Below are 16,396 nucleotides of genomic sequence, written 5' to 3' on the forward strand. Positions count from 1 at the left end.
AGAGAATATTTAAAAATTTTTCAACTCAAGCCCTTCCCTCCTAGAGTCCTCTATTCATCACCCTGATTCAGTGTATGGTGCAGCTCACGTCAGCTGTTCAACCTGGTTCCTGCCTCCACACATCCCACCTGTATCACAGGCTTCTGTCAACTTCTCTCATCCCCCAGGATGATTTTGGCACTCACAACACACTCTCCTCCCTGCATGCCCCATACCTTCCATCTCAGGAGATAATGACTTAAAGAGTAATAGAAGAACCAGAGAGACAAGAGTAGAAAAAAGCAACTATATGAAAGTCGGGAGGCCTGGTTTCCACTCCCACCTCTGCCACTAAATTACCCATTGAACGTGAGAAAGTCATTTATGTCGATAAAAGGTGGAGGGCAAGTTAACCAGTGTCTAAAATCCCTTCCAAATAGTTCTATGAAATAAATTATGCTTATATTACTTTCCTTAAAATTCAATCAATATTAAAAATAAAATAGGGGGAATTTATGCTTCTGCCTCAGTTGAGTATCAGGAAAACAAGTCTTTGCTTTCTCTCAGTTGTCCTAATTTCTGTTCATGGTTTATGGATGAGAGAAAGCTCATATATTTTCATACTGACCTCCCTCCCCTGTATCTGGCCAGGACTTCCATTACAAGACATTGTAGAATTGGTCTACCTAGCCTATGTCTCTAACATTGTCTCAGTAACCCCCTGAGCACCTTTTGCTGTAGTCACACTGAACTCATCCTCCATAGAAAGGGTACCTTGTCTCTGGAACTTTCCGTGTCTTGACTCATCTCTTGATTCTTGGCTCATCTCATTTATGGTGGGAGTTGGGGCGGGGCGGGGGGGGGGCGGGGATATGTGTTTTACCACTGTGGTTAAGGGCCATGAGTCTGGAGACAAACTACCTGGGCATGAATATTGGCTCTGCCACTTGTATGGTATAAGGTCCTTGGATAAGTCACTTATGCTCACTAATCTGTTTCCTTACTTGTAAAGTAGAGACAGTAATATCTACTGCTTAAACTTGTAGCAGTCAACAGGGAGTAATCAATGTACAGTGATTGACAGCTTACCCAACACAGCAAATGTTAGCCATTCTTGTTACAATTTTCAGAGTTAAAAATAAAGGAAGTGTGGTTTCAGATAAGATATGAAATTTAACAAAAAAGTAGCTATCCCACATCTGATGAATGCCAAGACACATTAGTGAAGCCAGATCAGTCACTCCTCTGGAGAAACACTTCCAAAACTTTCAACATCACTTGGAGTAAAGCCAAAGTCCTTATAAGACCTTCCAGGCCCTGTATAGTCTGGAGGCCCTTCACCTCTGTGATCTGATCTCCTACCCACCCCCAAAGGCCTCAGCTCTCGAGTGATTACCATCTGGCTTCTTCCCCCAACCTGCCAGGCACATTCCTGGCATTTCCTTTGAATGCACCTACTGCCTGGGTTGCTTACCCCAAGTGACCACATGGCTAAATTCCTCATCTCCTTCCTGATTCTGTTGCAATACCTTCTCCTTGATGAAGCTCACCCTGACATCCTGTTTAAAGTTACAACCCTTCGGCTTACCACATACCACATTGAGCTATCATGAATTCTTTTTTGCTCGTGTCTCAATGAGTCTAGACAATGAGCTCTTAACTGACCACTAGACTAGAAAAGTGTATTGATAAAAAAAAAAAAACTTTTCAAGTAAAACAAAACAAAACAAAAACCTGTGTTCAGTTTCTGATTTAGAAAAATAGTTGCTAAGTGACCTTAGGGAAATTACTTAATGCTGGCCCTGAATTTCCTTATCTATAAAATGAAATTATAATATTTACTAAAAATTAACTGGAGCTCTCATCCAAGAGACAGAAGACACAAAACAAATGCTTAAAGAAAGAAAGGAGATATGGTGGCATACCAAACTGAAAATTCCAAGAGTTTGCTCTTTCAGGCATAACTTGATTCAAGGGCTCAAATGATGCCACTAAATTTCAGTCTTTCTCCATCTTTTGGCTTTTATCTTTTCTCTGCTGAATCCATCCTCAGGCTCTGTATATTGTGGTCAGATAAAGCTTTGAGATGCTCTTGATCTACATTCTTGCAGGTTTAAGTACAACAGAAAAGACAAGTGTTCTTTTCCCAATAGTTTCAACAAAAGTCTTGGGCCTGATTTTGATAGGCTTGAATTGGATCAAATACCCATCCTTAAAATAATCACTAAGGAAATAAAATACACTAATTTGCTAACATCTAGGTCGCATGCCTGCCCCTGCAGCTGGAATCAGTCCTAAAAACATATAGAATGAGAAGGATGTAATTCTGCACAAGAAATTTAGGGTCATGTTTCCAAAGAGAGAAAAAAAACGAGTGCCAGGTGGGCCAGAAATTCTTATACAATGTATCACCCTCTCATATTTTTATAAAACTGAATTAAATATAATTTGTAAACACTCATGAATAATGTTGATACATAAACACAATGGTCGATACATAAAAGTTTCTAATGCTGACTATAGTTCTTGGCACATAGCAGGTGCTAAGAAAATGTCAAGTGAATGAAGTGAATCAGTAAAAACTGATCTGGTAGAGTGATTCTTAGGATGAGTAATTTACAGATAATTTTCATTTATTTTCAGTTAACTCCCTGGTTAGCTTTCTTGTTGGCAGAGATTGTAAGAGACTAAGTGACATCTATTGTTTTTACAGCTTTCCGAATGTATCCTACTGAATCTAATACTATTATACTCAGGCACAAATATAGAAAAAGCAATTTCAGCCTACATCTCAACCCACTATAGCAGTTAACTCATCCATCGAATGCATATGGGGCTTCAGTTAAGTTTCCAGACTATGCTGGTACTGAGAATGTAAACAAAATGACATGGCACCATCATCAAGAGCTGGATTTCTTTGTTTCATATGTAAGGATTATAGGACATAACAATAAAGATAGCAAAGAACTGCTTATAGAATAGAAAAAGAAGGGGCGCCTGGGTGGCTCAGTCGGTTAAGCGGCCGACTTTGGCTCAGGTCATGATCTCACGGTCTGTGAGTTAGAGCCCCGCGTCGGGCTCTGTGCTGACAGCTCAGAGCCTGGTGCCTATTTCAGATTCTGTGTCTCCCTCTCTCTGACCCTCCCCCGTTCATGCTCTGTCTCTCTCTGTCTCAAAAATAAATAAACGTTAAAAAAAATTTTTTTTAAATAAAAAAAAAGAATAGAAAAAGAAACAGGCAATTTAAAAGAGTAAGCAACTTAGCTAAATACATATTTGCTAATAGAAAAGAAAAATATAAGTGATAGTACTTTTCAAGAAGTTAGTAAGCATCTGTAAAATTCTGAGAGAATTTTAGGGGCTTTACTTAAGAAAGGGGGATGGGGAGGGATAGCATCCAGAAAGTATCATTTAAGCTAAGAGCTGAAAATGAGAAAGAACTTTATATGGAACTAGAAGGAGGAGCTGTTGAGAATTCAGGCTTGGCGTTTGTGCTAGAAAGTGAATCCCATCTCTGCCTCTGATTTCCTGTGTGACTTTGGGAACATTACTTAACTTCTCTCTTTGCCTCATTCTCTTCATCAGTAAAATGAAAATAATAGTAACTGTGTTAAATATCGATAAGATACTACTTTCCTCTAAGCCCTTATCTTCTCTTGCATAAACTGATAACATTCCCCCCCAGCCTTCCTGTCTCTTATCCCCTGCAACTCACCCATGATACTACTGCCGAAGCCATTTTTCCACACTGCAAATCAGACTGTGTTACTTCTTTTACAATGATTCATCTTTACTTTTTGCAAATTATTTAGTACGGTGTGGCCATCCTTCCATGATATGGTCCTTGTCTACCTCTCCAGTTTTATTTTTCACCATGGCCCCTCACCACCCCAGTCTTAACCCTTAGATTTACACACATTAACTAAAGGTTCTTATAACTTGGCATGTTGGCTGCTTCCTATCTCTGTAACCTTTGTGTAGTCAGTGTTCTCTGCTTGGAAATTTGTTCTTGGTGAATGCCAGAGTCAATTCTATTATCTCTTCCAACACACTCTTATTAGATTCTTCCAGCAGGCCCCAACCTAGAGCTGACCACCATACCAGATACATTGGATTTCCTCTTGCTCCACCCCAAGTGAATGATAGTAATGCTTTGTAGATATGTATATGGCAATGGGAATGATCTAATGAGGAAAGAGAAACTGATAATATAAGAGAAAGGGAATAACTGAAAGAGAAATACTCATGAAAAAAAAAATGTTAAAGGAGTGGCTTATAGAGCATGGGTGGAGACATTGGCCTTTGAGACATTTGGGCCTCCCTTTTTCATTGTAATAGAAGGACAGCCCACAACACAGATTGAGGTGAATTTGGATTGATACACTGAGTGGAAGGAAGAAGGAGCAGTTCCTATTTCATAGTTTCTTTTTTCTCCATGAAGCATGGGACGGGGTACTGGCTAAAAGTGAAGACAGAGAAGACACCATAGCAGATTTGCAGAGAAGGGGGGTATAAAATACCAGTCTGGGAGACTGGAAAGTTGAGGTAGTAATAATCTAGTGTCCAAAGGGCTGTGAGGCAAGGTCATCGATTGAAAGTGAGGAGGTCCCATTGGAGATTTGAGAAAAGAGGAGTAACTTGACAAGGGAAGTATCAAGTGATTGTCGGGCAGCATTGATGGTCAATTTGAGCTTTGTGTTAATGAATTTATGGTGAAAGAGTCAGTGTGGTCAGCATCGATGTGCGTTTCCCTGCAGGACCATACAGCTGCTCAGGTGAGAACATGGGGAAGTAATATCTGGGTTCACTCATGATTGACTTTTTGCTGGATGATATGGTAGAAGCAGAGAATGACAAGGGAGTTGTAGATTTTTTGGAAAGATTGTCATGGGTAAGTGTGGTTCTAAGGCATGCAAAAAGAGATAGGAGGGCATGAAGGAATTATTGAATGTGAAAAGTGGAAGAGTCAGTAGGTTCATGGTCTAGTGAAAGAGAAAACATGCTAAAGTGGGAATTCAAGAGTACCTGTGCTGATCAGACAGTGGAGTGCTGAAAATAGATATTTTAAAAGAAAAGCAACTATGGCAATGACCTTTTATGAATAGTCTTTTCTACACATTGTGTATGGCATGTTGAACAATTTTATGAGGACCTCCTCCCCCCAAAACTAACATATAAATCAGAAAGTCCAGCCACAAATGACTGTAGGTATTTAGCAATGCCGTTAGTAAGCTAATCAATGGTCATTTCCGTGTTTGTCCAAAACTCAAGAGTCAGCTGTGAATAATCCTGGACTTCAGGATTTTTATAAAGGTAAACCACATGATCCTAGCACCTAAAAGCAACTGTTTTCTCTAAAGATACAACAAAAAAATAACTGACATAAACAGAGATTTTCCCTAGTTTCCTCACATGCCATTGTTCTTTGTTTTAGATGGAGCAGGACTGGGTGAGAGGCCATTGGAAAACATTGTTCATACAGTTAGAATGATTTTCTAGTTGCCACGGCAGAGGTAACACTACATAATTGGAGTATCACTTCTCACATACCTTGAATTTGTTCCCTATTTCTATTCCTGGTCCAGAATTACTGATTACTGGCATCATGAATCTACCCGCTCCTGATTAACAATATAAACAAAATTATTTTTTTTGTGAAGGTATAAAATTCATTCAAAATGGTAAGTTTATCACTTCCTAAGGTGGCTCAAAACACACGATGAGAAGCAGACAACCTGGACCCAGAAAAATGTGATTTCTCTTATTTCCCAAAGGATCTAGGAAGCTCCTAAGAGGAGAAAATTGGAGTATTAAAATCTGCCTACGTTTCACAGCAATATCATTGATAAGGAAAAAGTAGTTGATGAAGGACTTGAGTTAGGGATGTTAGTGGAAAGATGTTACCATATGACCTTACTTTTACCCTACTGTCTCTATAGAAACATGATTTACTTACTAGTTGTAGCAACTTGTTTTAGATGTTTGGAGATGGGTGTGTGAGCCTGTTGTTGCCATAGTGATGTGGGTATTCCAGGATTTTGTTATTTATTTCTTGCTAAGTATTATACCTGGCTTCCACTATCAAGATAATGATATTGAAGCCATATTTTCACAGTAGATTATCTAGCTTCCATTAGCTGTGGGAGTTAAAGTTTTTATACTTCCCATTATTTCTTTGTTTTAAATAAGTGTTTTGTTGGAACAACTCAGCATGGTATTCCAATAGTTACTAATCAACATTACAAAATGTAAGACAATGATATATGATTAATACTAAGCTTGTATAGTAGTGCATCTGTTGTCGTATAAATATAAACCAGGAATATAAAATAAAATAATAAAATAAAATAAAATAATAAAAGGAAGATATGGATACAATAGGCCCCTGTATCCCCTGTTTCCTGTGATTATCAGTTGACATCAATGACCATCCTGTCTGGCCCTGGTTCATCTTCAGACTTACATAGTACTGATTGCCTCTGAAATTTTCTCTTCATGGCTTGGGCCTCAGAGCTCTTTAGGGTTTGAAAACAGTTTGCCTTAAAAGCCTTTGAAGGTACTTTCAAGCCGCATTCTTCCTCCAACAACACAGTCATATCTAGAAAGCAAAAGTATGGATTGTTTTTTTCTTTTTAAGTTCCTGGTTTCTCGTTAGACCCAAAAATAAAATATGTAAAAGTTTCACAGTACTGTAGGGCAACTGATTTATGTATAAATCCCATTCTTTCTATGATTGGAAGGATGTTTCACGGCAAGCTTTACTAACTTTAACCTTCTACTCCACCCTCAGTTTCCATGCAATTAGTTTCTCACAGGATTAGAAACTGCTTTTATTTTTTAAAGGGACTTTATACATGTTCCCAAAACATAGCATCTTAAAGCACATTTGAGCCAGATGAATGTAGTTTTACCAGGTATGTGAAGTGACTCTTCTACTCCAGTCACAAATGACTTCAGGATGGTTAGCAGCACCATCGTGCATGTCTGGCTTTGATTCGTATACACCTGTGAATTGTCTCTGTGGAGAAAATGTACAGAGGTAGCATTTCACTTTTATGTTTTTCATCAAACAGCTTGCTAGTGACAGAGGGAAAGGTATGAAAGTTGTTAGGGAAAACATTCTCTATTACCAGGAGGTTGTTCCTTCAGAAGTCAGAGGCTTGTGTGCTTTGTGAAAGGAATACTAAATTAAACCTGTACTAGAGAATTTCTTTCAGGTAATCAGGATTTACAAAGCCACCTTTGCCTCATACAGACAAAATGCTCCACAGGTAGCTGCTTAGAAGTTATTTCATCATAGAATTAAAGTTACTTTGATTCCAAAATGTATGCTTCTGTTGTACTAATAGGAAATAGGCAGTGTCTGAAACATTCTCAACCAAAGAACTACTGGCAAGTCCACATTTGTTACTGGTGTCGGATGGTTTGTGGGATCCAGGAAATCTCACTTGAGCCTCCTTCAGAGCCTGGAATCCTACCACCACAAGTTTAGTTCTTTGAATTAAGGCTTTGTATTTCCAGTCTATATTAGTATAAGCCAAACCCTAAGTGGGCAACATTTAAAATCATTATTGCAAGAATCAGACTCTTAACTATAGAGAACAAATACATGGTTGCCCTAGGGTGGGGGGATGGGTGAAACAGGTGATGGGGATTAAGAGTATTTTATTACAATGACCACAGAGTAATGTATAGAATTGTTGGATCACTATATTGTACCCCTGAAATTAATATAACACCGTATGTTGAACATACTAGAATTAAAGTTAAAAATCTAATGAAAAATAATTATTAGTGATGATCTCTTTAAGAAATAATTTGTCAATTTTCTTTATATCCCAAGAGCTACTTGTGAGAGAATAGAAGATAACATTATATGCCCAATTTTTCTAGGGGATCGGTAAGATGGCAAACCTGAAATTCCAATGACTGCCTGGATAGGCATATCTCTAGGAACTCCACGCAGTTAGAAAGAAGTAGGAGGGTGCTGAGTGTCTTTAAAATGGGATGTCAAAAATAATATCAGAACAGGGAGGGGGACAAAACAGAAGAGACTCATAAATATGGAGATCAAACTGAGGGTTACAGGAGGGGCTGTGGGAGGGGGGATGGGCTAACTGGGTCAGGGGCATTAAGGAATCTACTCCTGAAATCATTGTTGCACTATATGCTAACTCATTTGGATCTTAATTTTTAAAAATAAAAAATAAAATTGAAAAAAAATGGGATGTCAGAATGAAAGATGAGACCTATTCTACACTTTTGCTTAGGTCCAATACGATGACCATATTGAAAAATTATGTTGGCCCAGGATCTTAGTCTTCTTTCCCTTGTGATTCTTGAGTAGATTCTTTGATCTGTGGCACTGAAATCTTATGGGTGGATTCTGCCTTTCTTATCTAAATAGATTGGTTCCATTTTATTGCAAAACATTTCATCGTGCCTCTTCTAAGCAAACACCAAAGCCGTGGCATGGCATTGAGAATGTAGAGAAAACACTCACAAAAGCAAAGCTCCTTCTACTAGTGTCTTCCCACAGCACAGGGAATTTCTCCCCTGCTATTGGAAGGACACTGAAAGTCAATGCATTTTAGTTTTGACTACAGCTCCTCATTTGCTTTAATTTAAAGGTCCCAATCTCAGTTCTTTATGGAGTGTTTAGGTTTCCTTGTAGGTCTCTTAGGAATCATAAGCTTCTTTACTCTTTAACTGTATACTGCACTGCTGTAATTGAAGCTCTTTTGTTGTTGTAATTTCTTCCTAATGTTACAGTTTCAGTCAAGTGTTATTTCCCTGTGGAGGCATTAATTATGCCCAGTTTTGAAAATACCCTTGCTTAGTATATACTTTTTACTTCCAGTGCCAAATCATACCACTGGTTCCTATTCTTCCCCAAGGTGAAAGGGTTTACCACCTTTTTTCTTTACTGTTTAGCACTCACCATGCCCTTTTTCACCAGTTAGAAAGTCATTCTTCATAGTTTTCTGAAGTTCACCAATTTATGGTACATATCTCAGGACAGAGGATCTAAATTTTGTTTTGTTTGCTATCAGCTATGAAATTATTGGTCAGTAGAGCTTATGAGAGTCTCCCCTGGCTAAGGATTTACCTATGGTTTATAGCATGTCATTAAAATCAAATGGTTATTTTCCAATGGCAAAGCCTTCACTGAGATATCAAATTGAAAGGGAGGATCCTTCTTCAAATGTAGCAGAGAATAGTGGAAAATATCCTCTTGTTTGAAGTTAGGTGATTTTTCTTTTATTTAGTCCTGGTAACTGTTTCAGATAAAACACAGTTAAATGGATTCTTACTATAATCAAACTTAATAACCTTCTTTTCATTCACATACACACATGCATACACACATACACACACAATCCATCTCCCACTAAAGAGGAAAGCCTACTTAATTATTTTTTTACAAAAAGTTATATACTCTTCATCCAATTAGGAACAAGTTCCCCATGATGAGAACATCAATTTGTCTTTTAGTGCTTGGAATTAAGCGATTTATCCTAAAGTCATCTGTTTCTGAGAGTAGTACAAGTCTATTTCATTATATAAAAATGAAGTACACTGAAATTTATTATTATTTTACTGAACATAAATCAGGAAATAGATTCAATATACATTACCTAAGGACTGACATTTCAAGCCCCTTAGCCATGTGTTTCAGTAAATGTGTTTCCATGTTCATTTACTGCTACATTTTGAATCATTGCCTCTGCCCATATGACTGCTGATGTCTCTCCCTTCAGCCTGAATGAACCCATTTCATTCCAAGGGTGAGAGCATCTACAAAATAATAGAAAACCTTGGCCTGAGCTACACAAAACACTTTCTTATTATCATACTGTACAAAACTCAAAAGAAGAATTGATAGAGTCCAATGTAGTATTTTTGTATTTGGACTTTGTTTTATTAAAATATAAATAAAATCACAGTAGCTCCCAATATTTTTGTGAACATTTCTCTGCCTACTTTGACAGTCTCCAATATTTTATTGATTCCATTTTATTGATTTGTGCATATTTTATATTTTATTGTATAATTTTAGGGGGTTTTCAGTTTATGATTTGATACAAAAGAATTGCACTTATCTCTCCAATTGTACAATGAAAATTTGAAACATTGACTTGAATATACATACAGAAAAACACATTGAAGGTAAATTTGGGTGATCCTGGTAACATAAGTTAATTTCAAATGCTGGGCAATAATTACGAAAAGCTCCTAACATGACCCGGAGAGTATCAGTGAGTTCTCCATTCTGCTGTGGGATTTCTCTCTGAGATAAATGTCGTTCTGTGTGTGTTTTTCTCTCAGGAGGTCGAGCTGTGTCGTGTTAGCAGTCAAGAGAAGCTGGGCCTGACAGTCTGTTACCGAACAGATGATGAAGAAGACACGGGCATTTATGTCAGCGAGGTAAGAAATGCCGAGGAGGGTAAGGAGGGGGAGGGAGACTCTGAGGAATGGAGTCAAATGACTGGCAATGAGAAAATCCTTGGGAGGCTTGAATGTGAAGAATTGGCCATGTTCCAGTACTTGTCACTTTCAATTAGGAAAGTAAATTATGTTGCCCAGGTAATGTAATTATTATCAGCTTGTTTAATGTGGACAGTTTCACCACAGAATCCCAGTAAGGAGAAGTGCAAAAATGGGAACATTGCCTGAATTTGAATAAATTCCCCTAAGGATGCAGAAATTCAAGCAAAGTTTTCGATGAGAAAACGTTTGTCCTTCCATTCCCTTTATCAGTGCTGTTAACAAGAGCACTGACTAATTGCGTGTTAAATCTAATATCACCGATGTCACATATTTTACTCTGCTGGCAGGATTGATAAACTTGAATATCCAAGGAGTGTATCTATAAGTTTGTTTTATTCAACCCCATAATCACTGTCAGAAAGTGAGATACTTAAATGTGAAACACTCTGAGTGTTAATTACCTTGGAAAAACCGTGAAGCAAAATTTATTATTATAGGTGACTTTTTAAGACTCCCAAAAGAATCATTTTGAGAGTAGTAGGGTGTAATTTATTTTAATGATATGTACACATGACTAAAAATTATATACATGCAAACACACATATAGATGCATGTGTATTGTCTAATTCCTCCATATATATGTATACACACACATATATATGGGTGAAACTGTCTATGTATGTATGTATATGTGTGAAAAAGAAGTTAGAGAAACTAGATACTAATTGATGTCCCATGCTGTTTCAAGTGTTCTTGGCCATGATCTTAAAATCATTACCTAACTTATTCAGCTTCAGCTTCCTCAACTAGAAACTTGGTACAATGCCTATCTCATTGCTTTTATAGAGGTGTTTAGAATATGGGAAAGATAACGTATTTAATGCACTTTGAAAACTACACAGCTCTATAAATGTAAATGTTACTCTTTATCACTTTACTGACTGGCTCCTGCAATGGAAAAATCTCTAGAGAATATTTGACTGATATACCTCTTTTAAGTGGACAGCTATGATAAGTCTTCTAATTATGGTGAGGAAATAGAAATACCTGCAGAATTGTCCTTTGTAATATGTAACGAGGTACAGATGTTGACGTTAAGCACTAGGTTGATTACAGTTCTGCAGGTAAAGTTTTAGATTGTGAATGGCTTCTCAATAGGATACAGTTAATTAATCATGCCTCACTTCCCTCTAGTGAGTCTCTTATTTACTATTTAAATATGTCAGCTTTGGAGCTTAACTTTCCAGGGATAATAAAGAAGCCACAGGAATTGAACATATGTACTTGGAAGGAATATTTTCCTTATACATCTTACATGTAATTATAGTGTCTTTGTTCTTAATTTATCACTTAAAATTCACTTATTAGGTGGATAAGAAAGTAGTATCTAACATCTGGACAGGATGGATCAACCTCATGGCTATACTTGAAATACTTTGCTTGAAATAAAAGCTTTGATGTAATAAGTTCAAATAAATGGCTTAGAGCCATCATGTAAAATGTGATAGATGGTATTACCCCCAATGAACTGTGTTTGGCCCATTAAAATGTTGGTAAACTCTAAATAGAGTCTTAAATATCTATTTATTCTAAAATAACTTATAGTTAATAACTTTACCCTATAATGTAAGGTAGAGCCTAGTAATAATCTACATGGATAGGATTTTTTTTTCATTTTTTGAGCAACATCAATTATAAATCTCTATAAATTAATGTGCTCATAAGACAGAAATTTCTTTAATAAGTATGGACTTATTGTATAGCTGTCAGCTTTTCTAAGACCGCTAAACCAGGATTTAAAGATTACTCTAGTAGAAAGCAAATTTCCTGAGTCCAGAGAATTCTAGTATTAACATCTGCTAGAGATCATGTCCGCTGAAGACCATACCTGACGGTCTGGATACAGAAATGAGTGAATGGATGTAAAAAAAAAAAAAAAAAAAAAAAAAGAAGGAGAAGGGAGAGGAGAGGAGGGGAGAAGAAGGGAGAGAGGAAAGAAAGAAAGAAAGAAAAGAAAGAAAGAAAGAAAGAAAGAAAGAAAGAAAGAAAGAAAGAAAAGAATAGAAAAGAATAGAAAAGAAAGAGGAGGGAGGGAAGATGGAAGGAAGGAGAGAAGAGAGAAAGAATGGAGGGAGGAGGGAGGGGTGGAAGGAGAAAGGGAGGAAAGAGAAAAAGGGAGGGAGAGAGAGAAGAATGGTCTTCAAATTAAGTTCTGCTCTAGTTCTCTTTAATTGTATTATTATTAATCCTAAAGTAGTCGATTTATATTTTTAGAATCAGTGATATTTGACAGAAAAATTTGACATGCATTGTGTAAATCAGTAGAGAATTTTGAACCAGGTTACTAAACATATTTTTAACCATATTTTTAAGTTTCTGGGGAAATATTGCATATCCAGTTGAAGATGTGTGTTTTCTCCATTACAGGTAGATCCAAATAGCATTGCTGCCAAAGATGGCCGAATTCGAGAAGGGGATCGTATTTTGCAAGTATGTGGCATAGTCATTTCCTCTAGTTTCCTACTATTTGTTCAGTAGTTTCAATTCTATTTAGTTTTTTATAAAAAAACTAGGAAAAGAATTTGTCTTTTCTAGATATTAACATTCACAAAACACGAAGCTATCATGTAAAAGTGTTTTTAAAATGAGGATGGTATCATTCATTAAGAATTATTAGCTAATAATTAGTGATTGAGGCATCATCTCTGGACTTGGATAACTCCTCTTCAACTTCCAGCACCACCACTTACCCGAGCACATTACTTAACCTCTCATCGTAAGCCTGTTTCCTCATCTTCAAATATGATAATAATAAAACGTATTGTTGCAAAGGTTAAATGTGATTATGCATGTGATATGCTTCGCACACGGCGTGGTGAGTAATAAACATTAACTTGTATTACTACCAGCAGCAGCAGCATCAGTTACTGCTGCCTTTTCCAGAATAAATTAGGTAAACATGGATTCCTGTGTTCCATTGCTATGTGAAAGTCTGGAAGTCTGAAGAATTTTATTTGTTGCTGGGGACGGGTGGAGGGGAACACCTTCTTTTCCTCATGGAAATGTGAAAACATAGAGACTATTTAAATTTCAGTTTAAAGATGATGAGCAGCTCATAAGAGGGGAGGTGGAGCTGGTAAGAATTCCAGGCCAAATTAGGAATAACCCTGAATGCCAGTTTCCGCCCTAAACCCACCTTGACCCCCTCTGTCTCCTCTGAGTCCTTTCCCATGCAGAATGGCTACAGAAAGACACACAACTCCCCAGCTTTTGTGTCCAGATTAATCCAAGATAATAACAGAGGCCTGTCAGGGTTGAGTTTCACTGCAGATCACAACTACGAAGTGGGGAAGATGACTTAAAAGCCGAAGTGAGGGAGCTATAAACTGTTAAAACATTCCGCATAGCTTTTAGTCTTTGTGATAGACCTACAGTTCCCATTTCTCCTTCCTAAATGCAAACCCCTGAAGAATGTTTCTTTGCATTTGACGCGAATGGATTCAACACTGTGCCTAGAATGAAGGCTTCAAAAATAGACAAGATGCCATCCCAGCATTTGGGGCATTCCAGGGGTAGTTAGGAAGACAGCTGCATACACAGATGATTACGATGCCGTGTGTGGCATTGTCATGATAGAAGTGTGCTCACGCTGCCCTGGGCACATACCAGAAGGTTATTCTGCCCAGCCTTCTGTTAGTCTTTCCTTTCTTCGGGGTACAACTCACTGATTCACAGCACTTCTTCATACCCTTTCTCTTCTCTAGCTAGATGCTGCGGAACTCCTTTTCCATCAAGGACCCTCTGCTAAGGCTCCAATTAGGAAAGAATAAAAGTATGAAATAGTGGTCATTCATGGTCCTGCTAATTTTTCAGAAACTTCAAGAATATGTAACTTCTATTTCTATTGCTCCCTAAGTGGCGACCTGTAGTTTAACAAAATGGAATGTGTCATAGGCTATATCAGGGGAAGGGAAATCAGATAACCAAGGCACAGTCTTGTTTGCTACCATATTTTCGATGTCTTTCTCAATCACACATGAATAAATGAATGAATGAAACATAGGTATTTAGTGGAAAAGGTAATAGGATAGATGAATCAAATATGTAGTAAAGCTTTACTGATACAGCCTCATTAAAAAATAAGGGCACATTTTTTTGTGTGAATCACCCAGATAATGAAACCTCCAAACATATTTTATTATTATTTTGATTTGGAAGTAATTATAAATGTATTGTTCACCTTGTTGACATCTACAGTTGAAAATACTCAGTTGAAAAGAATGTAACCTTTTTTTTTAAATGTTTGTTTAATTTTGAGAGAGAGCACAAGCGGGGGAGGGGCAGAGAGGGAGGGGAACAGAGGATCCAAGGCGGACTCTGTGGTTATAGCAGAGAGCCCAATGCAGAGCTTGAAGTCAGGAACCAAACTGTGAAATCATAACCCTGAGCCAAAGTCAGATGCTCAACTGACTGAGCCACCCAGCTGCTCCAAAAAGAATGTAACCTTCTTTTGATGCTCAAGGGTCTGTTGTGCCCAGCAGTCATTGCACAATGCAAGAATACAACAAAAGACTCAGTGGCTAAAAGGTCTGGAAGATTTTGTGCACCAATATAAAATCACCATAGTTGGCTACGTTTTCCGATGTGTTGGGTCTATTTTTTGTCATGTTTCTCTTTGTTTCCAGTCATCACTCCTTTCTCTGACCATCTACTCTCCACATTTGACACCTTGTACTGCACCCTCACTGGCTCCCTTCCTAATCCAGCTAACCACTGCCCCATAAGGTAGATATACAAATGCAGTTATTAAAATTGCATCTATTAGTTCTCAGAGTAGAGGTAGATCAAAATAAAGTACATGTGTTTTCATATGTGCATACTATATATTTTGACACTTCCTTATTCGTGGCTATATTAGAGGCAGATAAAGTTTTCCAATACAATATTTGCAGGATAATAAGGCATTCCTTAATGGAGTGGGTTCATTGAAGAAATAACAGCAGGATTGACAAAATTCTGTTGTCTGCCTGATTACTTTATATTCAGTGACAAATATGTCACACTTAATGAACAAATACATGTCACATTAAAAAGCCTAGAATTCAAGTCTATTTGCACACACAGAAAACAAAGAGTCTTAAGGGTAATGCTGAAATTATATTAAATAAAACTGTGACAAAATTGTACCCATAGACAAATAGCTCCCATATGGTTGATGAGGAGATTATGGGATACCCTGTAATGAGCAATTAATGACTCCTGTCTCAGGGAGATGAGAGGGAGAGAACGAGAGGATTTACTTCTTATCCTTGGAGTTTCCTGGCTGGCTTTTATTTAAATGAATCTCTTTAGGGCAATTGTGGTTTTAATTTCCTGTTCATGATGACCTAAGTAGAGTATTTCTATGGTCTGGTCCTCATTGTGAAACTAAAATTTTCTAAATGTACTGTATCATGGGACCTCACCCAGTGGTACCACCCACATAGATACATCGGATTGGCCCAAGGTAAGGATTATACAGAAGAAAAACCATCAGCCACTTTCATGAGAGCATGTTCTAGATCTCATGTGTTTTTCTTCTTCAAGCCATCAAGTGTTCTGTCTTCCATGCCATTGCCACACACTTGTGGTATCAGATGTGTCCTCAGGAATTAATATGGGGAAGTCCTCTCACAAAATTGCAATGCTGAGTGAAGACAAGCATTTCTGAGCCCCAGAGAGGAAAGATTAAAGACAACATACGTGATCAGAGTGCTGTATTCTCATTTTCTCCTTGGGATAGTGAGTGTAGCAATATTGCATGTCGCAGCCTGATCTCATGTTGGCCAAAAACGTCAGCCATGTTCCTGAGGATTACTCTGACAAAATCCTGCAAAAGACTCAAGCAGTGGAACAATAAGACTTCAAATGAGCTTTCTCTCTCTTT

At 37.6% G+C, this 16,396-nt stretch overlaps 1 protein-coding gene across 1 annotated transcript in view; it reads left to right on the forward strand.

The window, feature by feature from the left end:
• PDZRN4 (PDZ domain containing ring finger 4) overlaps positions 1-16,396 on the forward strand; it is a 362,325-nt gene that overhangs the window by 330,950 nt on the left and 14,979 nt on the right. Inside the window, exons 6-7 of the mRNA XM_042992110.1 lie at positions 10,309-10,407; positions 12,898-12,960. Of these exons, the coding sequence (XP_042848044.1) occupies positions 10,309-10,407; positions 12,898-12,960 (162 nt within the window). The remainder of the gene's footprint in view (positions 1-10,308; positions 10,408-12,897; positions 12,961-16,396) is intronic.

The sequence above is a fragment of the Panthera tigris genome, chromosome B4 (assembly GCF_018350195.1).
Source record: "Panthera tigris isolate Pti1 chromosome B4, P.tigris_Pti1_mat1.1, whole genome shotgun sequence".
Classification (NCBI taxonomy): domain Eukaryota; kingdom Metazoa; phylum Chordata; class Mammalia; order Carnivora; family Felidae; genus Panthera; species Panthera tigris.